General features: G+C 43.5%; 1 protein-coding gene across 3 annotated transcripts in view; it reads left to right on the top strand.

Moving 5' to 3' along the window:
• The window catches only part of CFAP47 (cilia and flagella associated protein 47), a 474,937-nt gene that overhangs the window by 77,093 nt on the left and 371,360 nt on the right, over positions 1 to 26,484 (top strand). For all 3 annotated transcript variants that reach the window (XR_014470467.1, XM_083174330.1, XM_083174331.1), the window contains exons 21-22: positions 13,003 to 13,147; positions 19,738 to 19,832. Coding sequence is in view for 2 of the 3 variants with exons in the window: in XM_083174330.1 (XP_083030456.1) it covers positions 13,003 to 13,147; positions 19,738 to 19,832 (240 nt within the window). In the remaining variant the exon portion in view is untranslated. The remainder of the gene's footprint in view (positions 1 to 13,002; positions 13,148 to 19,737; positions 19,833 to 26,484) is intronic.

Genomic DNA, 26,484 nt, shown 5'->3' on the forward strand with positions numbered 1-26,484 from the left:
TGCGTGACCTGCGAAACGGGAGGAATGTGCCCATGATAATATTTTTTTTCGCAGTTCGAGAGGAACAAACGTCTTGCCTGGAGGAGGAATTGGCTGTACGGACACTTGAGCAAAAACCACTGGATCAAGGATTGGACAAGGAAGAATCTCTATATCAGAAGTCGTTTCAAAGGAACGGGATAGGGCGTCAGCTTTAATATTAGTGGTGCCAGGTCGAAATTTAATTTGAAAATTAAAACGTTCGAAAAACATAGCCCATCGGGCTTGACGAGCAGTGAGGCATTGAACTTGTTTGAGAAAGGACAAATTCTTGTGATCTGAATACACGGTGATCTTATGCCGCGCACCCTCCAGAAGGTATCGCCACTCCTCTAACGCAGTTTTGACAGCAAGTAACTCTTGTTCCCCAATGGGGTAATTCTTCTCTGCCGGAAGGAATTTTTTGGAGAGGAAAGCACAAGGATGTAATTCTTGATCCTCTCCTTTTTGTGACAAGATGGCCCCAATACCTTCCGAGGATGCGTCCACCTCGAGGATGAAGGGCTTGTCGAGATCTGGTTGGAGGAGAATGGGTGCCGTCATAAACGCCCTCTTTAACTGTTGGAAGGCTGAGAATGCTTCTGGCGGCCATTGACTTGGATCAACTCCTTTGTGGGTAAGAGCTGTGAGGGGAGCAGCGATGGTAGAGAAGTTCCGGATGAATCGCCGGTAATAATTTGAGAATCCTAAAAATCTCTGAATTCCCTTGAGTGTCGTGGGAGGTGCCCAGTCTTGGATCGCTCTCACCTTCTCTGGATCCATCTCGATACCAGTAGCAGAGAGAATGTGGCCTAGGAATGGAATGGAGGTGACTTCAAAAACGCATTTTTCCAACTTACAGAATAGTTGATTTTGACGAAGACGTCGTAGCACCTCGGACACGGTCTGTCTGTGATGTTGAAGATTGGAGGAGAAGATGAGTATATCGTCTAGATAGACTACAATGGAATGGTACAGCAAGTCCCGGAAGATATCATTCACGAACTGTTGGAAGACGGCAGGGGCGTTGCAAAGGCCGAAGGGCATCACCAGATATTCATAGTGACCGTCTCTTGTATTAAAAGCCGTCTTCCACTCGTCACCGGAACGGATTCGTATCAAGTTGTAGGCCCCTCGTAGGTCCAATTTGGTGAAGACAGTCGCTCCTCTGATTTTATCAAACAGTTCTGTGATAAGGGGTAAGGGATAGCGATTCTTTATAGTGATGTCGTTCAGACCTCTATAGTCGATACAAGGCCGAAGACCGCCATCTTTCTTTTTCACAAAGAAAAACCCAGCCCCGGCCGGAGAGATAGAAGGTCGGATGAACCCCTTGTTTAAGTTCTCTTGGATGTACAAGGACATGGCCTCAGTCTCGGGTAGCGACAGAGGATAGATGCGGCCACGAGGAGGAAATTTCCCAGCCATCAATTCTATTGGGCAGTCCCAAGGCCGGTGGGGAGGTAAAGTGTCAGCACCTCCTTTACTGAAGACATCTGTAAATGGACGATACGGTACGGGTATAGACAAGGGTGGAGCTGAAGAAGATGAAGAGCAGTTATCCTCACATTGTGGATGGGTCTGGTAGACCGGAAGGATCTGAGGAATGCAAGTAGACTGGCAGACTGTTCCCCAGGCCTTGATCTCCATAGTGGTCCAATCAATTTGTGGATTATGTTTGGAGAGCCAGGGAAGACCCAGGACCATTTGATGAGAAGATTGTGGAAGAATGAAGAATTGAATGGTCTCTTGATGTAAGGCTCCGATGAGCAACTTCAGCGGAATGGTTTGATGAGTGATTTGTCCACTCCGAATTCGACTCCCATCCACAGCCGTGAGGACCAGCGAATGATCCAGAGCTTGCACAGGCAGGGCATGCTGGTTGACGAAAGAAGAAGAAAGGAAGTTCCCCGCTGCTCCAGAATCCAATAAGGCTTGAAGTCTTCTCTCGCCTTGGGGACACACAAGAGTCACTGGAATAGTAGAGTCAGTAGAAGAGGGAGATGGAAACAATACTCCTAATCGGACCTCCCTCGGGGGGATTAGGAGCGGTCGTTTCCCGGCCGCAGTGGGCAGGCAGCCAATAGGTGAGCAGATGAGCCACAGTACATACACAAATTCTCTCGCCGTCTTCGGAACTTCTCCTCGAGGGACAGGCGGGAACGATTGATTTGCATGGGTTCATCAGCTGGTGCAGCAGGCGAAGGAATTGCCTTGGGACCCGGAGCAACATTGGGAGAGAAACGAGGACGAAGGCGATCAGAACGATTCCTCTCAAGTTGGCGTTCTTGGAGTCGCAGGTCGACTTTGGTACATAGGGAGATGAGTTCTGCCAGGGTGGAAGGAGGATCGCGAGTTGCTAACTCGTCTTTGATGCGCCCAGCCAGACCGTTCCAGAAGGCAGATACGAGAGCCTCTTCGTTCCATCGAAGTTCGGACGCCAGGGTTTGGAACTGTACGACATATTGTCCCACTGGGCGACTGCCTTGACGAATCCTCAGGATCTCCGTGGCTGCAGAGGACACTCTGCCGGGCTCGTCGAATATACGACGGAAGGAGGCCACAAACTCTTCATAATTATTGAGAAGAGGGTCCGTACGCTCCCAGAGGGGGGACACCCACTCCAGGGCTGGACCAGCCAGTAGGGATACGATGTAGGCCACCCGGGTTTTGGGCGAAGGGAAATTGGAAGGCTGGAGGGTAAAATGCACGTCACATTGATTTAGGAATCCTCGACATCCTCTCGGAGACCCGTCATATTTACTGGGTGTCGACAGCTGTAGATGGTGAGGAACAGATGGACTCGCAGGAGCAGGAGGGGCAGAGACTCCAGCAGTGGGTGCGGCCGAAGCTGAGGGAGCCGCCTGAGGTGGTGACAAGGACTGGAGGAAGTGAGCCACTTGACGCTGGGTGGTTTCTACTTGTTCCAGGCGAGCCATGATGCCTTGAAGAACATCCGTCATGGAAGCCTGTGCTTCACCCGATTCCATCGGGTCAGTGCAAACTGTCACGGCAGAAGGGCTGGATGGAGTCGTGTGGTGCACAGAAGCTGGAGACGGACCAGGGCGAGTAGGATTGAAACGTGCAGGTTTAATAACTGATTTCATAAATAATAAGTTCACTTAAATACTTCTTTAAGTGGCAAAAGAATAAATCAATAAGTCCAGCACAATATACTGCCAGTGGTAATTCTGGAACCAGTCTTTAGGTGAGCCAGAGTACATAGAAGAAGATGCAGGAAGAGGTTGATTTGATGATGGAAGAAATGGATCCGGAAGACTGGAAGAGGATGGAATGGATGGATGATGAAGAAAGGGAATTCTGGAACAAGCAGGGACCAGCACTAGATAGCGCTTGCAGCATTGGTGTCAGGAGAAAACCTTCCTTGGATAAGGTGCAGGGAGCAAGGCACCAGAGTCAGGAGAGAGACCCAGGATCCAGGAGTCAGCTCGGAGTAGTGAACGACTCAGAAGACTCATTGCACTGACACGGATCAGCCTGGGCAGCTCCACTATATCCCCAGGGAGTGGCTGCCATTGGCTGTCCGTGCAGGATGAGGAGGAACTCTCTACTCTGGCCCAATCCGCTACCTGCCCTTACTCAAGATGGCGCCGCCGGCCTCCCGGCGCCGCAATCGTCAAGGATGCTGCTACCTGATGCTCCGTCGCTGCCGCCTCTACCCAGCGCTGCCCCCACCTGCCCGCCTCAGAGTGGAGCCTGCACACGCTAGCCGGCGGCGGGCGCGGACGGGTGAGTACTGTACCCGCCGCGCTCCGTCGCAGCTGCGTGTGACATCTGCAAAGAGGTATCTCGGACCACTCCCCGCTGTTGCTAATAATGGAAGGCCAGTCGTCCCCCTCTCCTAGCTGTTGGAGGCTCAACCCTTTCTGGCTCTCGCTAATGGGTGACGACAGGGGTCTAACAGAAGAGTGGGTGACATTTGATTCATGCAATGAAACATGTGCCGACCAAGCATTGAAACATGACACCTTTAAGGCCTACATGAGGGGTACATTCATAAAACGTATAGCTAATATTAAACAATCTGGGAGAAGTGAGGAACTTCAACTAGAGGCTGATTGTAAAGACAGAGAAGAAAAATACATTATTTCCAGGTCACCTGAGGATCGTATGCAATGGGATGTGGCAAGGGAAAGATGGGCCGCGCATTTGCGGGACAAAACTGAACGTAAACTATTGTTTAATCAACATGCTATGTATGCGCAGGCGGAGGTGGGTGGCAGCTACCTAGCATATTTGATCAAAGATGGGAGAGGAGCTGGTACCATACAAAGCATTAAAAATAGCAGGGGTGAACTGTGTTATTCCACCACCGAGATAGCACAGGAGTTCAAATGTTACTATTCAACACTGTATGCTACCAAGGTTAGCTATACCCATGAACAGTTGAAGGAGTATTTGGCTGGAGTCACCCTGCCCCGTTTGTCACCCTCCTCCATGGGGGCGTTGGAGGCACCGATCTCGCATACGGAGATTGAGGCAGCCATAGCCTCCTTTCCTAACAAGAAGGCACCAGGCGGAGATGGTATTCCCATAGAAGTATATAAGAAGTATAGAGAGCACTTTATTCCGTACCTGCTAAATCTATATAACGCGTTATTTGAGGGGGGGGTTCTACCCCCATCTATGATGGAGGCAACAATTATAGTTCTTCCAAAACCAGGCAAAGACCCCACTGCTCCAGAGTCTTACCGACCCATATCGCTCCTTACCTCGGATATTAAAATCCTTGCTAAGGTCCTCGCCCTGCGCCTTAACTCGGTCATCTCATCAATTATACACAATGATCAGACAGGCTTTATGCCCACTAAGTCTACTACGCAGATTTTACGTAGGCTGTTCTGTCACTTGCAGAGGGGGGGCGGGACCGGGTCGGGGGCAGTGGTGGTGTCCCTGGACGCCGCTAAGGCCTTCGACTCGGTCGAGTGGTTATATCTGTGGGAGGTTATGTGGGGGTTTGCCTTCGGACCTAACTATATTAGATGGGTGAAACTGTTATACTGTACTCCCAGGGCTAGATTATCTATAAATGGCAGTTTGACTGACTGTTTTGAGTTGGGCAGGGGAACCAGACAGGGTTGCCCGCTGTCTCCGACTCTGTTTGCTCTCGCGATTGAGCCGTTGGCATGCCTAATAAGAGCACACCCTGCGATTAAAGGAATATCGGTCAATGGGCACCCAGATGTTGTAGCATTATATGCTGATGATATGCTGTTGTTCTTAAATGATGCTGGCCCCTCTTTGGAGGCGCTGTTGGAAATAGTCAACTCTTTTGGGGTATACTCTGGGTTATTAATAAACTGGGATAAATCTAGTATTTTTCCGCTCTCGGGTGTGGTCCCGGAACACCCCCCAGTTAACTCCCCCCTGCAGTGGACCACCCGCTTTAAATACCTGGGAGTCTGGGTTACGCCCGACAGTAAGGAATACGTACAACAAAATATAGCCCCAATTACATCGGCCTTCCAGGCTAAAACACACGTATGGAAAAAGCTCCCGCTGACAATGACTGGGCGCATAAACCTAATAAAAATGACCATCCAGCCCAAGTATCTATATGCCCTACAGCATGCTCCAGTATATATACCTAAGAAAGTTTTTGCAAAAATTGATAGCATAATCTCTTCCTTTATATGGGGGGTGGTGTGCCCAGAGTAGCTAGGAGAACCTTGGCCAGGCCACGTGGTAACGGCGGTCTTGGTCTCCCCGACCTGCGACTATACTATTTGGCGACCCAGCTGGTGCACATCTCTGAATGGGTCGGAGATAGGGGAGGCGCCACATTCCCCAATTTTTGTACTGAGTCGGTGGGTAGGGGATTGGTCCCGTTGCACTTTCTCCTTACGGGTGGTCCACTCGGGGGACTCCCCCCCCCTTGCTGAGACAATGCAGGCTAGTATGGAGGTATACGAAAAGTAAGAGAGTGGTACAGCGCTGTGTTCAATATTAAATTCAAATACAATTTATTAAAATAATTTCACAACAATAGTTAAATCAATGTGGCCAACATTGGGACAAACAAGACTTACAAACAAAGAATAGGACTCTCCCCTCTAATAAAGGATCCTTTAAGCTCAGTCATTGATTAGTAGCATGCATTTTTTCAAACGAGGGTTAATGATTATTCAAAGTTAGTAATTTTTAGCCTCTTGGTTAGTAGCCGGTATTTTATAAAAGTGCACAATCACTTAGATGAATACTTAAGTTTTTATCCAGATAGGTGAAAAAAACGGGGTCCAGTCTGCAGTCTGTAATCTCCAACCAACCTTCTCCGACAGCTGAATATTTTGTGCAGTTCTAGCTGGGATGGTATGGTGGCTTTGTGGGGCAGCAGCTTCTCTCCCCAATCCTTATCCTCTACGCGTTTCTCCGCCTTGGACTGTCAGCGGCTTCCTCAGGAGGTGTGTCTAGTATGGAGGTATGCACATACTCTTTTTGATTGGAAGGGAATTGATAAAGAAACTCCAATATGGAATAACAGTTCCTTTCAGGAACTTCGCCCTATCTCGGTTGATAATATCTGGTACGGGGCGGGCCTAATCTCCATCTATCAGCTGTATGCAGATAACTCCTTAAAGTCCTTCCAACAGCTAAGTGACGAGTTCCAAGTATCAAATAAGGTTTTCTTTAGATATTTCCAGCTTAGGCACGCTGTGCAGTCCCAGTTCCAGAACGGGGTGCCAGCCTTGTCGGACTCTCCGGTTAAGGAGCTAATAAGAGGCCTTGGACAGCGTAAGAGGGTTTCAACTGTGTATGCCGCACTAATCTCCCGAACGAATCCGGATGCATTAGCGTGCCTAAAAGCTAAATGGGAGGGTGATTTGGGACCCATTACTGAGGAACAATGGGTACAAATTCTTGAGTCTGTTGGGACCTCAACGCCTTGTGTGAGATATCAACAGGTGGCGTTTTATGTCATGCACAGAGTGTATCGCACACCACAATCATTATTTAGCGCAGGGTTGAGAGAAGATGCGAACTGTCCCAGGTGCGGTACGGGCGATGCCGGCTTTTGGCACATGATGTGGCAGTGTCCCAGGGTCCTCGCTTTTTGGGATGGGGTCTGGGGTAGCCTCTGCACTACGGAGCCCACTCTACCAGCATCCTCGCCCTCTATGTGTATGTTTGCCCTAGATCTTGCAGAACTTTGTACCCCGGATATTTATAAATATGTGCTATGTTTGGTTTGGTCATAGTGGCACGCAATTGGTTTGCTACATCTTCCCCTAGCCACCGGCATTGGTGCGCGCTGGTTAATCAAGTCTCGGAGCATGAGCGGTTTGTCTTCCGGCTGAGAGACACCCTCCCAAGATATTATTCCAAATGGAACAGGTGGAATGACTCTGTGCTGGCTTTGGCCTCCCCCCCCAACCTAGTGGAATTCAGATCCCCCTTTGCTCCCCTACGACCATTGCCAATTTTCCTTTGTGGACTTCAATTGACAGTGTACACTCTAATCGTCTTTACCAAGCATTATTAACGGTACAAAGAATCAAGTCGAGTGTTACACTTCATAGTAACCATAGTCTATGAATAATTTGCTGTTTACCAATAGATGCGTCAGTCCACATAACAAATAAGAGACCAAACAATGTGAATTTTTGTTTGTTTCTTTTCTTTTGTTTTTTTTTATTTCTGTTTAGTCATGGTTCCATATGTATAGCATTAATACATTGCATTACATGTATCTGACATTCTGCTGACTTAAATACTTGTTGAAATGTACAAATTCATTGTCAAAAATCCAATGCTATGTTATGTAAGCTCTGACCTATAAGAAAAATCAATAAAAATTTACACAAGTTAAAAAAAAAAATATAGTGCAGTAATGAGATACTTAGCAGCATAGTAGAAACCGGTACATCTCCAATAAGGTCATGGCACGACGGCCGTTTCGGTGCAACCAAGCACCTTAGTCATGTGCAACTGACCTAAAGATAAACCACCAGTATATATACCATGGAAGAAACAAGGTGATTGGCTAAGCGGACACACACCCACGTGCGCCGCGCGTCACAAACAGAGGACAGATCCCAACAATAACGAAAAACCGGAAGTGTCACAGATGTACTTCCGGTATAGCGTCATGACATCATCCCGCCGGAGGGCACGATCCGCGTCAGCCGACGCTGGATCACATGTGTCCTATCAACAACGGAAGGTTGGCATGGCAATAATTTAAAGGGGAATGGCCGGACTTATATAATCTAAAGCATAAACAAAGCCATATATGGCGCCGAACCAGTCCACATGTTATAAAAATATAGGGATCGCCAAGCAAATAATGTTACTTAACCATGGTATATACATATAGTGTGTGAAAACACATAAACAAGACAAGGACAAACATGGAGACAAGGCAATAAAGAGAATAGAGAGAAGTAAGAAGAAGAATAAACAGTAATACAGCTACGCAAATACACTGCATACAATTAATTCAAAAAATTTACAAGAATTATGATTCATATTTTAAACACAGCCAACCACCATATATCATAAAAAACCACTAAAGGATAGTTCCTCATTTAGACCGTGAGGTGCCATCGAACGTAGTCTGTGAATCCACATGCATTCTCTCTGCAAGAGAAGCTTATCCTGATCACCTCCTCGTCTGAGGGGAGGGATATGGTCTATGGGCATAAAAGAGAAATCCCTTACAGTATGTTTTTTGCAAAGAAATGTCTCGCCACAGGTGGAGTATTGGCATCAACACCTTTAAGGGCTTTTTTGAGGAAAGAACGATGTTGGTTTATACGTTCCTTAAGGAGGCGTATGGTTTTGCCTACATAAACCATCCGGCACGGGCACATAATAACGTATACCACGTAACGGGTCTCACAAGTCATGTGAAAGCGAATTTTATAATCCTTGCCACTGGCCGGGTCTATAAAGGTGTCCCCAGAGCGAATAAACGAACAGTTCACACAGCCATGACATTTAGTGACTCCTGGTCTTGTAGTGAGCCAGGTTTGGCTTTTGGTGGTCCCAATGTCGCTTTTAGCCAATATGTCTCTTATGTTGTTGCTCCTCTTGTAACAAAACAAGGGTATCTGAGAGCACGCTGGACCAATGTTGGTATCACTCTGCACCGTAGAAGGTTCAAACCGAAGAGCACGTTTGATCCTCCGGGTACTAATCCTCAAATTGAGACCTTTGTCAACTTGGTCCGGAAGGATGTGGTCCCCTTTATGGACAGACAGAAGGTGTCTTTCTCCAACCTCACCAGGGAGGAGAACGCGGCCCTTTGTTCTCTTAAAAACAACAATGAGGTCATTATCCGTCCCTCTGATAAAGGGGGCGGAATTGTCCTACTTAATAAAGATGATTATGTGGGAGAGATCATGAGGCAGCTTGCCGACAAAGCATGCTATAAGATGCTGACCTATGACCCCACCTATTCCTACAAAAAGGAGCTTGACTCCATTATTCTCCTTGGGTTGAATAATAACTGGATAGATGAACCTACTTCTTTTTTTCTTACTCAAAGTCACCCCAGGATTCCGCTTATATACGTACTCCCCAAGGTTCATAAAACCCTTGTTAAGCCTCCGGGGAGGCCTATAATTTCTTCTTGCGGATCCCTCTGCCAACCCGTGTCCCAATTTATTGATTTTTGGTTACAGCCGGTGGTACAGAATATGCAATATTTTATTAAAGATACTACTGATTTTATCTTCAAAATCAATGCACTTGGCACTTTACCCGCTGACAGCTTATTGGTCACGCTCGATATTACGTCGTTATATACAAACATCATGCATGAAGAGGGCATTGACTCGGTGCGCTCGTCCATCACCTCCAGTCCACACTACCATGGTCCGGTCACTGAATTTTTGTTACTGCTCTTAGATTTTATTTTGAGGAAGAATTATTTTCTTTTTCAGAATTCTTTTTATTTGCAGTTAAGAGGCACTGCGATGGGGTCAAACATGGCCCCATCGTATGCCAATCTTTTTATGTATACCTACGAGACCGAACACATTATGTCACATACCATTTTTTCTCAATATATCCATTTTTATGTTCGTTATATTGACGATTTATTTTTGGTGTGGACTGGGGTGGTGGACTTGCTTACTGAGTTTATTGATGCATTAAATGCACTGCCAACCACCATTAGGTTCACTTTGTCTTTTAGTGAATCCACTATTAACTACTTGGACATGTCTGTGTTTAAATTAGCCAACAAACTGTCCACCAGGATCTATAGGAAGGAGACCGATAAAAACACCCTTCTTATGGCGGACAGTTTCCATCCCCTTCCACTCAAACACGGCCTACCTCTCTCCCAACTTCTTAGAGTGGTCCGTGTTACATCAGAGGTGGAAGAATTGCTACCTGCACTACAAGAGATGGGCTCGCGCTTTATGGAGAGAGGATACGATCCTAAAGAAATTGATGAAGCCATTATGCACTGTAGCACTTTACCTAGGGAACAATCCCTATCTAAAAAGAACAAAGTCACAGAAGGTGAAAGGCTTATTTTTTCAACTACCTTTTCTATTGCGTCCAAGCATATACGCAATACTATTTTGAAACACTGGCATATTGTGCAGAGTGATACCAACATTGGTCCAGCGTGCTCTCAGATACCCTTGTTTTGTTACAAGAGGAGCAACAACATAAGAGACATATTGGCTAAAAGCGACATTGGGACCACCAAAAGCCAAACCTGGCTCACTACAAGACCAGGAGTCACTAAATGTCATCCCTGTGTGAACTGTTCGTTTATTCGCTCTGGGGACACCTTTATAGACCCGGCCAGTGGCAAGGATTATAAAATTCGCTTTCACATGACTTGTGAGACCCGTTACGTGGTATACGTTATTATGTGCCCGTGCCGGATGGTTTATGTAGGCAAAACCATACGCCTCCTTAAGGAACGTATAAACCAACATCGTTCCTCCCTCAAAAAAGCCCTTAAAGGTGTTGATGCCAATACTCCACCTGTGGCGAGACATTTCTTTGCAAAAAAACATACTGTAAGGGATTTCTCTTTTATGCCCATAGACCATATCCCTCCCCTCAGACGAGGAGGTGATCGGGATAAGCTTCTCTTGCAGAGAGAATGCATGTGGATTCACAGACTACGTTCGATGGCACCTCACGGTCTAAATGAGGAACTATCCTTTAGTTGTTTTTTATGATATATGGTGGTTGGCTGTGTTTAAAATATGAATCATAATTCTTGTACATTTTTTGAATTAATTGCATGCAGTGTATTTGCGTAGCTGTATTACTGTTTATTCTTCTTCTTACTTCTCTCTATTCTCTTTATTGCCTTGTCTCCATGTTTGTCCTTGTCTTGTTTATGTGTTTTCACACACTATATGTATATACCATGGTTAAGTAACATTATTTGCTTGGCGATCCCTATATTTTTATAACATGTGGACTGGTTCGGCGCCATATATGGCTTTGTTTATGCTTTAGATTATATAAGTCCGGCCATTCCCCTTTAAATTATTGCCATGCCAACCTTCCGTTGTTGATAGGACACATGTGATCCAGCGTCGGCTGACGCGGATCGTGCCCTCCGGCAGGATGATGTCATGACGCTATACCGGAAGTACGTCTGTGACACTTCCGGTTTTTCGTTATTGTTGGGATCTGTCCTCTGTTTGTGACGCGCGGCGCACGTGGGTGTGTGTCCGCTTAGCCAATCACCTTGTTTCTTCCATGGTATATATACTGGTGGTTTATCTTTAGGTCAGTTGCACATGACTAAGGTGCTTGGTTGCACCGAAACGGCCGTCGTGCCATGACCTTATTGGAGATGTACCGGTTTCTACTATGCTGCTAAGTATCTCATTACTGCACTATATTTGCATGTACCGGATCTCTTTTTGTATACTTTTGTGTACATTGTCACTCTTGCACTTTATTAATATGCCATAAAAACCTTTTTTTGCATTTATCTGATGTTGCTGGCTATCAGTTTGTATATCTATATATATATATATATATATATATATATATATATATATATATATATATATATCTCAATCCTATATCTAAAGTGTGACTCTCTGCCAGGGATGTAGGTAGAACTTTATTGTTCCCATAGCAGCATTTTGAAGGGGCCCTGGTCCAATTTTTCTAGAGACACACTACTCAGCAGCTGTTTCTATTTTATACCCCCTAGTAGTGCCCTAGTTAATTTTATGTGCCCGGGACACAGACATGTCCTAGTCATGGGCCCATTGGTCACACCATCTACATTGTGGCTTAGCATGGCTACATTTGTATAAAGCATTATAGTACCCACCAATTTATTTGATAACACATTGGGGTAATTTACAAAGATGGGAGTTATATTTCATATATGGGATGTTGCTATGGGTAACCAATCAGATACTAGCTATTATCTTCTATAAGGTGCTAAATAAATAAGAAGTAGATTCTGATTGGTTGCCCATAGCAACATCCCATGTGAAATAGATTTATTGTAGGTCCCAAGGCAAAGGTTTATTAGGGCCCCTATGTACCACCCAATGGTGAAAAATGTATATAACACATTGTAACTATTACAGGAAAGGTGGCCCCTCTCAGCTCTGGACCCCATAGCAGTTGCACTGGGATGCAGTTAAAATCCCGGCGGTCGGGATCCTGGCGTTCAGAATCCCGACGCCGGAATCCTGACCGCCGAAATCCCGACACTTTCTCCCTCCTGGGGTGTCCACGACACCCCTGGAAGGAGAATAAATTAGTGTGCCGAGCATAGCGAGGCACCGGGCCCGCTGCGTGGCGAGCGCAGCGATCCCGCAAGGGGGGGGGGGGCGATCCACGTCCCCCCCTTGTCGGGATTTCGGCGGTCGGGATTCCGGTGTCGGGATTTTGAACGCCGGGATCCCGACCGCCGGGATTTCATACTTCTTCCGTTGCACTCCCTTCACCTACTGTATGGTAGCTACGTCTTTGACTCAGGCGGTTGGTAATTTTTCTTAATATTTTGTTTTTCAGAGTTCATTGCTTTTTCCTGGTGTTTATGTAAATTCTACACAGGCTATACCATTTTTGTTAAAGAACAAAGGAGCAGCACGTGCAAAAGTTGAATTTGATCTTTCAAAATATCAGGATTTCTCTATGACGTTCAAAGAAGAATCAGGTACTTTTCATTATCTGATGACAAGTACATTATCATAAACATAGACTACTGGAATCAAATAATGAGCAAATATAAAAGGAATGCTGGATATTTAACCCTTTGAGTAGCAACATATTTGTGCGCAATGTGCAAAATATCTGCTAAAAATGCCAGTGTCACTCACATTTGTTATATAAATTGAAATAATTTGTTTGTGTAAAAAAATATTTTAGTTCTTATATAAGGTAAACATCACAGGTCATTATTATGAATACAAATGTTTATTTGGCAATTTTCACACATATTTTGACAAATTCACTTTTCACTCAAAGGGTAAAAGGCAACCTATTTTTGAGCATATGAAATAAATATAGTTATATATATATATATATATATATATATATATATATTTATATATATATATATTTATATATATATTTATATATATATATATATATTTATATATATATATATATTCGTTGGCTGTGAACCGGCACTCACTCCAATAAGGGGGTAATGAATCGCCTTTGGGTGCCTTCCGCAGTATTGAAGATATAGGCAAATGAGCAGCGTCACTCCAATGGGCTTGAATAAACTGTTTTAATTCAGCATATGGTTGACACGTCCAGGTCGACGTTTCAATGCAACAGCATTTTTATCAAGACAGCGTGTGACCGATGTAAACATACAAATAAGCAAAAAGTAGGGGTACATATACTCACATTTCCACTAATGCGTCCGTCCGGCAGCCGAGTGTGTTCAGACTCCCCCCAGGTAGTGGGCGGTCGCCCTAACACTGACGTCATCAAAGCCGCGCCCGTTGCTAGGAAACTCTCGGGACGCTAGATGCCGTCCTCGGCCGCCGGACTGGACCTACAAGTAGATGAACCAAGTCATATATGCAAAAGCCACAGTAGCAGGTGTATATTAATGCTATGTAACATAATCAAAAACATGATAATAGTTATCCAGAGCACGGAGCATCCATTCGACCGAATAATGTGCTGCAGACAGGGAGTTCATAAAAACACATTCCAGTTGAGACGTTCATTGAGACCTTGCGGTCTGATAGTGTTCAATCTGTGAATCCATTTGGATTCCATCTTCAATAGGATACCATCCCTGTCACCCATGCGTTTAAGGGGGGGGGCACATGATCAATGAGAATGAACCGCATATCACTGATGGAGTGGCCGGCCTCCAGCCAGTGTCTAGCTACTGGCTGGTTGGCCGATTTGGATCGCAATGCAGCGTTGATGGCCGAGCGGTGCATGGCCATACGCTCGCGTATGGTACGAACCGTTTTACCTATATAATGTAATTTACATGGGCAGAACAACAGGTATATTACGTGTGTCGTCAAACAGGTTAACACATGTTTAATGTGTATGATGGATTTGTTCGCTGGGTGTTTAAAGTTGCGGCATACTACCAAGTTCTTACAAGTCGTGCAATTTAGACACCGGTAGCAACCAGGTGGTCTTTGTAGAAAAGAAGCTGAGGGTGGTATTTTTTGGTCATCAAAGCCGGTTATATCAGTATGAACCACTTGGTCCTTGATATTTCTCCCGCGTGTATAGCAGGCCATGGGTCTTATGTTCTTAAAGCAAGGCAATGATTTGTCCGTCTTGACTATTGGCCATAACGCCTGTGTTGCCCTCTGTACTACCGGACTTGATGTCGAGAACTCTTGTTTCCAAGGTAAGGTTTCGGTGATGGATTTTTGTTTGGGAATTAATAAAGCCTCCCTGGGCAGAGCCAGGATTTCAGATTGGAGTTGTTTCAACTGATTTAAATCATATCCCCTGGCCGCAAAGCGGGCGACCACTTGGTTGGTACTAGTAACGGCTGCTTCCTTAGTGCTGGAAATACGGGCCACCCTTAGTAATTGGGACTTAAGAAGCCCCCTCTTCAGGGGTTTGGGGTGATGACTTGACGACAGGAGTAGAGTGTTCATATCTGTGGGCTTTGAAAAAACGGCAGTGGATATCTGACCCTCGGAGATGGAGACCTGGACGTCCAGGTAATGGATGCTCTCTTTATGTATGGTCATGGTATATTTAATGGGAGAGCTACTGGAGTTTATGGACGTGACATGCTGTTCCAGGAGTGCGATGGGGCCGGTCCATAGGCAGAACAGATCGTCTATAAAACGGACGTATAGAAGAATATGTTCTTTCAAGGCTGGATGGTTGAAGGAAACTGGATTTCTCCTCCGCAAACATAAAAATGTTTGCGAAGCTGGGGGCCACGGGGCTCCCCATTGCACACCCACTGGTCTGCAAGAAGTATGCCCCATTGTATAAGAAATAATTGCGTCTTAAAGTCAAAGACAAAAGTTTCAAGAATAAAGTATGGTCCATTTCTGAGACCTTATTGCTGCGAATGAACTCTGCCACTGCCTCCACCCCTGCCTGTTGGGGGATGGAGGTGTAGAGGCTGCTGACGTCCAGAGTAACAAGGACTGTGGATTCAGGGATGTTAGATAAATTTTGTAAACGAGTTAGAAATGCTGTAGTGTCTTTGATGAAAGTAGGTTGTTGTTGTATGTATGGTTGAAGTATGAGATCCAGGTACTTTGAAACTGGCTGGTATAAGGAGTTATTGGCGCTGATGATTGGACGACCCGGTGGTTTATTGATGGATTTGTGGATCTTTGGTACCGTATAGATAATGGGGGTTACTGGATGTTTTTGAAACAATGCTTGGGCCAAATCCAAATCAATCAGTCGGTTGAGTACAGCTTCCTGGAGGATGTTTTCCAGTTCAGTTTGATATTGACGCGTGGGATCTTGTGTAAGAGGGAGGTAGGTATCGCTATCACTGAGTTGAGTTTCCAGTTCACATTTGTAATCTTGTAAATCTTGGATCACAATTGCTCCACCTTTTTCCGCCGGACAAATGATAATGTGGCGGTAATTAGACAAGTCTATCAATGCTTGATGTTCTGCTCGAGACATGTTATGATGAATAATTGGGGATGCTGCATTGTATTTAGTGACCGCCTCGTCAACCAACCTGGTGAAGGTGGGGACAGATTTGTTAGAAGACGGTGGATCGAATGTGTATTTAATTCGAGTCCGGACAAAGTCCTGGATGGCCGTCTTAGTGGAAGTCTCTTGTTGGTACTGGAAGTGTTCACGAAGACGGAGGTTCCGATGGAATCGATGCTGGTCAATTTGCCATTGTAGGTCGTTGTGGGGGTTTGTAGGGACGAAACTGAGTCCTTTATTTAATACTGCCAATTCGAGTTCCGTGAGTGTGTGGGTGGATAAGTTGGATAAGCCCTTTGGAGTGACGCTGCTCATTTGCCTATATATATATATATATATATATATATATATATATATATATATATATATATATATAATCTATGAGGGTATATTGCAGTACATATTTTATAATATACAGTATATGGGATATATAAGACAGGAAGTAACAATGCCTAAAGGTGAAATAAATGCAGGGTCGGACTGGTCCACAAGGGCACAACCCCAACCTTTAGAGATCATGCACTTGAATTATACATTATACATACTGTATGTTACATTATACTGCACATGAAAATAGTGCATTTTCTACAGTGCAGTTATTAATCAAGTACATTATCATGTATACGTTAGCAGCATATCCAGTGTCCAGCACTAATAACCCATTGTAGCTTTGGACCAGTGCATGCACAAACAGAGTCCTCTGTCTATATATAGAAGAAGCTGCAGCACTCCCGTCACATCAAATAAGTGATAGAAGTCACTTTTGCTATATCAACGTTTCGCTAACTTTATTGGCATCATTAGGATACGTATTCTGATGACGCTAATAAAGTTAGTGAAATGTTTATATAGCAAAAGTGACTTCTATCACTTATATGATGTGACGGGAGTGCTGCAGGTGCTTCTATATATATACTGTATATATATATATATATATATATATATATATATATATATATATATAACAAACAATAGTGCGCAAGTCCTTTTTCAATTTATGGGACAAACAATCCCTGTTTGAACAGTCTCAATGTCCTGGCACTTAGGTCTCTTAATTTCAGACCGGCAGCTTCCAATCAGCCCGTTCGGGCACCTGGATCCACAGGTAATAGGTACTAAAACAACAAAACAAAGAAGCGCTAAATAGTGCACAGCATCATCTGATAAAAAGGTTTATTCTTTAAAAATCTTTCCAGGGATAAACTGGATAAAATGTAACGTACCGCAAGCGGCGGTTAGCAAAACCGCTGGTGTTTTACAGCATACACGATCTGCTTCACGCAGTGATCAAGTTGGAGTGGTTACACTCTCAGTCATTCTCCATCGCCAGGCCACTTCGTCAGAGGGCTGGCCTGGTCCGACGCCAGGCCAGCCCTCTGACGAAGTCCTAGTGACGAAATGCGTTGCGGCGTGGCCTGGCGACGGAGAACGACTGAGAGTGTAACCGCTCCAACCTGATCACTGCGTGAAGCAGATCGTGTATGCTGTAAAACACCAGCGGTTGTGCTAACCGCCGCTTGCGGTACGTTACATTTTATCCAGTTTATCCCTGAAAAGATTTTTAAAGAATAAACCTTTTAATCAGATGATGCTGTGCACTATGGAGCGCTTCTTTGTTTTGTTTATATATATATATATATATATATATATATATATATATATATATATATATATATATAAAAACACAATATGGACCTCGTATTGCGCTAACAAGTATCAATATCTGCTGCTACTCCGATAAGACTGCCCTGTTAGTGGGAGTCAAGCAAGAGGTACACAAAAAGAGTTTATCGGAGAGCGCTGAATTATGTACCACCTAGTCACTTTAGTACAGTATAAAACACTGGTAAAATATATGACAACAATTGATTATTGTCCCTTTCCCGAATGAATCGTGGAATCTGTTCAAGGTAAAAAGTTCTTTATTGAAACCCAACGCGTTTCGTCAGAACAACTTCATCAGGGGTAAGACTAAAAATGGTACAGAAAGAAAAACAAGGGGCGTACATTCAGTATTGAATTACTTAATATCAATATCCACACAACAGGTATATTTCGTTAATCATTAAATACATACCAGAATGACTTTAAGTGTATGATTTGAACAACGTTTAGAATTCGTACAGGATAATGGTAAAATCTAAAAAGTTATTAAAATAACCATTGATTACAAACAACAACAAAAACAGAAGAGCAAGCTAGAGAGGATAAAGGAGGATAAAGACTGGCGCTTAGCCAGGCTACATACCCATGGAAGGTGAGTGAAAGCCCAACTGGCTAGGTGATTATATATATATATTTATATTTATATATACAGTACTAGTAAGCCCGCTTGAAGCAAAAGCTCAGAAAGCTAGTCTGCTACCTTCTGTGTTTGTGCTTGTGTGAGAAAGAGATGTAGTTTAAATCGTTTCGAAGACTCACGGCACTAGACATATATATATAAACTATATATATAATCAGTGCTATTTTTGTAGGAAAATAGGTTCAGGAATGGTGGACAGGGCAGAAGTGGGTGGTGATGTGGGTGGAGCTAACAAAGGGGTGGAGCATGAATTGTTGCATATTTTTTTTATCACATAATGCCCTCAGCAGTGCCAGTTACACAATGTCCAATACCTGCAGCAATGCCAGATACATAATATCCCCCCAGCCAGTGGTGCAAGTCTAAAAAAAAAACTCGTGGTACTGTTTAAGCGCACCGCAGGTGTACGCCAAAAATGGGTGTGGTCACATGCCAAATGGGGCGTGTCCATTAAAAATGAGGGCGTGATACATATATGCCCCAAAAGTGCAGTTCCAGATACATATATGCCCTAATGGTACCAGATACACATATGCCCCTACAGTGCCAGAAACACTTATGCCCCCCACAGTGCCAGCATTTCCCACCAGCAGTGCAACTCACCATTGCTGCTTCTGTTACCACCAACTGCTGCTGTTGTTGGGGGGAGGGTGGAGTGAGAGCGCATCACTCGCCTCTCCTGCCCTTACCCCAGTCCGGTGTCCCCCTGCTGTATGTCACCGCTGCCCCCGCTGCCGCTTCCAAGGAGAGTGCTCAGCGCATCGCGCGTATCTCCTTCCCCTCACTGTATTCCTGTAACTGGGCCATCAGCCAATCATACCTCAATAATATTGGCGGTACCGCTGGTCAAACGATTTAGTGCATACACACTGAACAATATGTGTTCATAATATAGTTTAGTGATGTCACCTTGACCCCTGCTATGCATGCAGTCACTGACGATCTAGTCAGACTTTGCTGCAAGCACAGATGACGGAATGACGGAAGTCGTTAACAGTGTATGGGAACGTGCATCCATAACGATATTGAACAAGCACACTACACATTTTTTTTTACCAATATTGCTCAGAAGGGGTCTTCCGATCGATATCTATTAACAAATCATGTAGCTTGTATGAGGCTTTAGTGTTCATACTTAATTTACATTTTTTTTATTCATATATGTACATCTAAAACATCATTTGTATCTTCACGGCATGACTCTTCTCAAATTCCCATGTACACAACACTTATATCTTAATTTAATCATATATAATATATTTTGCGTTCATTTTACTTTCTTTCTAAATGACTTTCTGTATTTTGTGTTCTAGTGGTTGAAGTTGACCCACGATATCCTCAGCTATATACTGTGGATTTAGAGGAGAAGGAGAGTTTGCAATGTGCCCTTCACTTCAGTCCTAAGGAAGTAAGTTTGGAATCTGGTATACACTGACATATTACTGTTTTAAGAGCAATTGCAATTTACCTTTTTTGTTTTGTTTGTACTCAATGACAATATTCACTTTCATGTCATCATTTATTACAATAATGACTCAGAATGCTATTTTACTGAACAGCCTAAAATATATACAAAACCAGCTTCCATGAATTGATCTTTAACATGTGAACAGCAGTATGAAGTAATTCTATGTGTAAAATACATATTTTGAGTTCCTGTTAGACACACTTAAGAACAGTCCTCCCCAAACTCGGTCATCAAGGATCCTTAACAGTTCACCAGTTTTCCAGGTCACCCGGCAAGGAAATGGTGTATCACCGACGGTCACATTTTATAAATCCACATGTGGCCTGAAAAACCTGATCTGTTAAGGTCCTTAAGGAGCGAGTTTGGGAACCATTGCTTTAGATGCGCAAAGTAACTTATTTTTCTGTTTTAATTTGATTGCACTAAAAATAAACCACCTTACTGTTCACTGCCAAAGCTACATAAAACACATTGCTCAAGCTGTGAGTACTTCTTACCTCTTTATGAATAACTGGGATTTTAACCTTCTAATTACATGCCTGGTCTGTCTCCTACTTCTCTAATTAGTTTACATATAATGCAAAATGCCTCGTGGGAACTTAGGAGTTAAGACCTGTGGCAGCAATTTGTGACAATTATTGTAGATCATGCCGCTATATCAATGTGAAATCATTAGAATTATACACATGCAAGACGGAATACTAATGTTTGATATATCAGTGCACCATAACGTCACATGACTCAGCCCACACAATTAGATTTACTGCTTACTGAACATCTGTAATACACAATATTCATATTCCTACAGCAAGGTCAGAGGGGCATTTCTTTATGGCTGTAAGGAGAGGCAGTCTGGCTACTGTATTTCCATACCTTGTACTGAAATTACAATTGCTTGTTAAGACATCGTGGTCAGATGTCTGTGTGTAATGCAATATGCAATAATTTAATTTATTCCAAAATAATTACATTTCAGAACTACCTATGAGCATCACATAAGTAGGTATCATATTGTTATAATTTCGGGAAACAAACAGGGTCCAAGATCAATTATATTACTGTAAAAGGGGCTGATGTATAGTGAAAGTGGCAGTAGGTATTACCAAATTATTAGGAGGTGGTGCAGTACTTGTTAAAGGGTAGGGGTAGCTTATGCAGAGGTGAGAAAAGATAATAAAATGGAACATGAAGTGTAGGAATGGAAGAAATGTTTCTGGACCAGGCTCACCTGTATGGCATATACAGTAAGGTGTCCAGGCCCTGGGTAAGGATCAGTTACCGTGAAGCACATCAATAAACCTGGATCATCTAAGCCAGGTCACCAATCTCCCCTTCTTAAAAGAAAATGAAGAAAAACTTTTTGCGTAAATGACCATTACATTTACATTAAACACAATCGGCGGCATCAACCATTCACACTGGAGGACACTGCACTGACTGCAAACAATGGAATTGTGTCTCTTAGCAGTGTTAAAAGCAATATATGTTTTATTGCAGTTACTAAGTTATCCCCTTTAAAGGTCAACAATGATCTTCTTAAGCCTTCTGCATACGTCCTACTGTATTAAATACTATTTGCGAAACACTGTAAACTTGACTATGGCTAGAGACAGCCTACCATCAGCCTAATGCCTCCTTTCTCCACTGGACTTCTTAGTTAACCCACTCTGCTTCCAGCTCCTAAAGGTGTGTGTGTGTGTGTGTAAAACAGATCACATACTTTACCTAATCTTAAGTTGCTCCAGAGTTGGCTAGGACAGTCCCCACTGAGCTAGTGCTGGGCTGCACCTCTTGCAAATACTGGGGCAGATGTATTAAGCCTTAACAAGAGATAAATGCAAGTGTGGAACGGAGAGATAAACGTCCAGCTAATCACTTGCCAACTGCCATGTTACAGGCTGTGTTTGAAAAAAGTCAGTAAGGAGCTGATTGGCTGGACATTTATCTCTCCTTATCACACTTGAATTTATCTCTTGTTAAGGCTTAATACATCTGCCCCACTTTCTGTTACATGGTTCCAATACTCTTTGTCTGTCAGTGTTTGTCCAGGTCCAGCTCTTCAGATTGTCTCATCAAATATGTCACTCACCTCTGTGGTGGCTCCATTCCCCACATCTGACTAAGGTCATGCTTTCGGTTTAAGATCGGGTACTGATCACTATAGATGACAGTCTGATTGGTTAGGGAGCTGTCACTCTAGGCCTACATCTCCAAAGTTTTTGATCCAACACAGAATCCACCCCCTCCATCAACGTCTTGCAATTGAAGGTGGTCAGGAACACCTTGGTTCAACCTCAACAGGTCTTACAGGAAAGGCCTGTTTGGACACTGCTGGACAACGCCACTGCTGTGGCTTATTACTACTTGCAGTAAAAGTAGTGCACTGCTAAACCGGCATAAGCACTGAATAGGCCCCAAATTTGAGCCTCCGCTTAATCTTTCCTTTAGCTATATATAACCAAGCGCTTCTTTGTTCATTATACCACTTTGTACAACTTCTGTTCTATCAAGGTTTTCACTGGATGTTTACCTTTTGGCTTATGATGAACTCAGCTGCACAGTGTATTTAATTGCGCATAAATATTGTGTACACCTCTTTTTAGCTATATATTTCTTGAGACATTGCTTATAGCAAAGTGTTGTGAGAAATGTAGCCTTTTCCCTCACTGTATGTATATTTAAAGTCGGTATAGTGTGGAATGGCAAAGTTTGTTGAAATTTCATATTCATCATAGAAACATGAAAAAGCCATAAAAACACATGAAATGCTTCAGTACCTCACATCACTTACTCCACACTGTTCTCCTATTACTGTGATACGCTGTGAAGTGCCTGCGCTGATCCTTCTGTGGTCCTGCTGTTTGTTAAGAGATCACTGTGTGTTCCCAAGAGACAAGGCTAGTGCATTAATGGTGCGGCAGCATCTCCTCTACAGCACAGAAATGGAAAAAAGACCAGCATGAAAGTATCTTGTTTAAAGGCGTTATCAATCACATCAGCTTTTGAAATAGAACAGTTTCCTCTTAACATTTTAGGCAACACATTGTCATTCTTTCCACATTACTAAGTACAACACCTTGTGTTGCACACACAGCCACTTTCACTATAATTTATCTATAATGAACCAAAGGAGCATGGTGCAATGAACAAACTATTATAAAACATTTGTTCATTAGTGTTTATAAGCAGCGTTTTAACCTTTTGTATTTTTATTAGTATTGTTTTAGCAAATTCAGAAGAGATAATTGGCACAAGGTTGAATGTTAAGGCTTCATATAAAGGTGTTTTTCCAGCATAATTAAAGCAGATGCTTGTTCATTAAGTATAGCTAATTTTTAAGATGTGCCTTGCAGCATGAGACCTGCATGAAATAGTAACATTTTCTTTTGTAGCAGCAATGGTTTTTATATTACACATGTTAAAGATTTTTGTAAATATTCTGATTTGAAGTGTACACATACTGGCCTGCTGTCCCTCCTGTAATTGGCAATATAAGGGGGGACAGTTGGTGGAGATCATCGCTGCTCTGCTTTGCAAAGCAGACAGGGATCGCTGAAGAGATGCAGCGCAGGGAGGGAGGGCTGGAAGGGAGCTGGGCACGCCCCTGAAAATGATGCAAAAATGGTTGCGGAGATAGGCCACACCCCATATGCCCACCCGTTCTGTAGCTCTGGCCACGCTTTTGATGCGGCAGGTACAAATTTTTAGGGGACAAAAGTTGGAAAGTATGTGTACACTTGATCAATAAAAAGAGGTGATATTGCCCATAGCAACAAAGCAGATTCTTTCTGTCATTTTCTAGGATACAACAGAGAAATAATAAATAGTGTTCTCATTCTAGCACCCGCTATCTTTGAAAATCCATGCAGTTCCTCTTCCCTGCCTGAGGTGTCATTGTCTGCTGTGGTGTTTCTAGCACAGGTCTGGTTTGCATATCAATGCTGATATACAGACCACACTGTGCTAGAAGCACCACAGCAGACAGCGACACCCCAGGCAGGGAAGAGGAACTGCATGAGTTTTCAAAGATAGCGGGTGCTAGAATGAACACTAGATAAACACAATCTGATAGGTTGCTAAGGGCAACATCACCACTTTTCATTTTTAGCAGCTTTAGTAAATGTACCCCTTAGCTGCTGGAGTAGGGTAGGCAGAGAGTTATGTGGCGGATCCAGGATAAAATGACAGGGGGGCACCATGATAAAAGAGGGTTTGGGTGGGGGAGGGGCGGTGTTAGTGGTGCCAGTGTACATGCTAAGAGAGTGGCAGAGAGAGGGTGGGAATGGGATTAAAAATAGGCCCTGGCATTTAAAGTACGCAGGCCCACCATGGCGACAAAACTGAAGGATGTAGTACGGGAAAGGGGGTGTGGCCACTCAACAGGGGGCATGTCCTTGAGTGTAGTGCACCACACCATATACAACTTCTACACATTATGCAACAAAATACTAGACCCCATTATACTTGCCCATTACACATGATGCCAAATGGAATGAGCCAAAATTCACATAATGCCACACGGATTGAGCCAAAATTCACATAATGCCACACGGATTGAGCCAAAATTCACGTAATGCCACACGGATTGAGCCAAAATTCACATAATAACACACGGATTGAGCCAAAATTCACATAATGCCACACGGATTGAGCCAAAATTCACATAATGCCACACAGATTGAGCCAAAATTCACATAATGCCACATGGATTGAGCCAAAATTCACATAATGCCACACGGATTGAGCCAGAATTCACATAATACCACACAGATTAAGCCAAAATTCACAATACCCTTCATAAACAGGGACATTGTCCGCCAAAGGTGCGCATTAAACATTTACACCATAATGTCCATTACACGGTAAGTTACACACCATTATGTCCATTATGTATTATGCCAAACACCATAATGCCTATTAAAAATTATGCTACATAAGTGCTGCTTATCTACATGCTCATTGCCAAGGGTTCCATGCTCATTGCCAGAGGTTCCATGCTCGTTGCCATGTGGGATTACATGCTCATTGCCAACGGGGAATACATGCTCGCTGTAAATGGGGGACAGCCGCCGCCACGCAGAAGTGATAGCCACTGACAGTGGCAGAGCCTGGCTGTATTCAGAGCACTGCAGGTCCCGGCTATTTGAAATAATACCCCTCTTACACCAGAAAATGCATTCCCAGGTTGGCCCCTTTTACACCAGCCTAGTCCCTGCATTTTCTGGTGTGAGGGGGAGAGAAAACCACCCCTCCCCCTCATTTAACCAGTTATCTCATTTAACCGGCTATGTCTTCGGAACTAACTGACCCATTTACATGAGACATGTATCATATTGAAGAACTTTTGAGTGTGCTTTGAATGATTTTGGTCCAGTGAAAAAGGAACGTTTGGTTCCAGGGTAATTTGCCCTCAAAGAACATGAACAGCCATGAAATTAAATTTCAAAAATAAAAAAAATTGGTTTATCCGCAATATCTCTGGAACCGATTGACCGATATGGACCAGCCTGGTATCATATTGAAGGCTCAGCGATTTGAAATTGAATGAGATCAACCAAGCTTCTGTGATTCAAGGGGGGGAACTGGCAGCCATCGGAACTGGGTGGGGGTCGGAATTAACGGTCCCGTATTATCCTATGGGGTATAAACGTTACAGCTTTGCCAGGCGATATCTCCAGTTTCCGGGGGGCTAGTGACACGGGGCTGGGCTCGTTGGAAAGCCCTGGTCCTCAGCTACAAATGAAATGACAGGGAGGGGACGTGCCTGAATGCCCCCCCCCTGAATCCACCAATGTTTGTACCCATGAGGTCCATTTGAAGAAATGTGTACAGACTTCTTAATATAATGCATGATAAAATTGAACAAGCTTTATTGTTTCTGAACCCATATCTGAACATGCAGTATGTTTGCCTTGCATGGGCAAGTTTAACCATTTGCATACTTATTGCTTTGTACAGCTCTGCAAACATTGTGACACCTTATAAATATGGTTTGATGATCATACTTTTTAATTTTTTTACATTTTTACATACAAAGTTATTGTTTTGCTTTCGCCACCACACCCAGAATAGGCCCAACTGTCCCTTATCACCTAATGTTGATCTTTTCCTGATCACTAATTTAATAAACAGTTTTATAACACAGTTGCACACTGCTTTGTATGGTCATTCTTCCACTCTATTTCTTGTTTGAACTTTGACAAATTGTTAAGATATGCAAAGCAATTAAGTGTCCCTTGAAGGAAATGGAAGCTTGGTGTATTTAAGGAAATACTCATCAGGGATTTAGATGGTGTAGAAGCAATCATTGGCTGAGATACTTTTCATTGTCTCCAACAGAGGAGAAGATTATAAGGAAAGTAAACCAATTTAATTGTTGATTTACAAGGCCTGAAATTACTAGGAGCTTCATTTTATGTTTGCAGTCACAGGGTGTTTTTTATATTTGCAGTTAAAGCTTCCAAACTTGTACGAAGGGCGGCTACATTCAGTGTAGTCTGGTACAATAGTAGCCTAGTGCAATAGTCTATCAGTAATCACTGGGGATAACTGATGGACAATATGGATTTCTATGACTGGGGCCTGCAGATTG

Source organism: Crinia signifera, chromosome 2 (assembly GCF_055691185.1).
Source record: "Crinia signifera chromosome 2, ASM5569118v1, whole genome shotgun sequence".
Classification (NCBI taxonomy): Eukaryota; Metazoa; Chordata; class Amphibia; order Anura; family Myobatrachidae; genus Crinia; species Crinia signifera.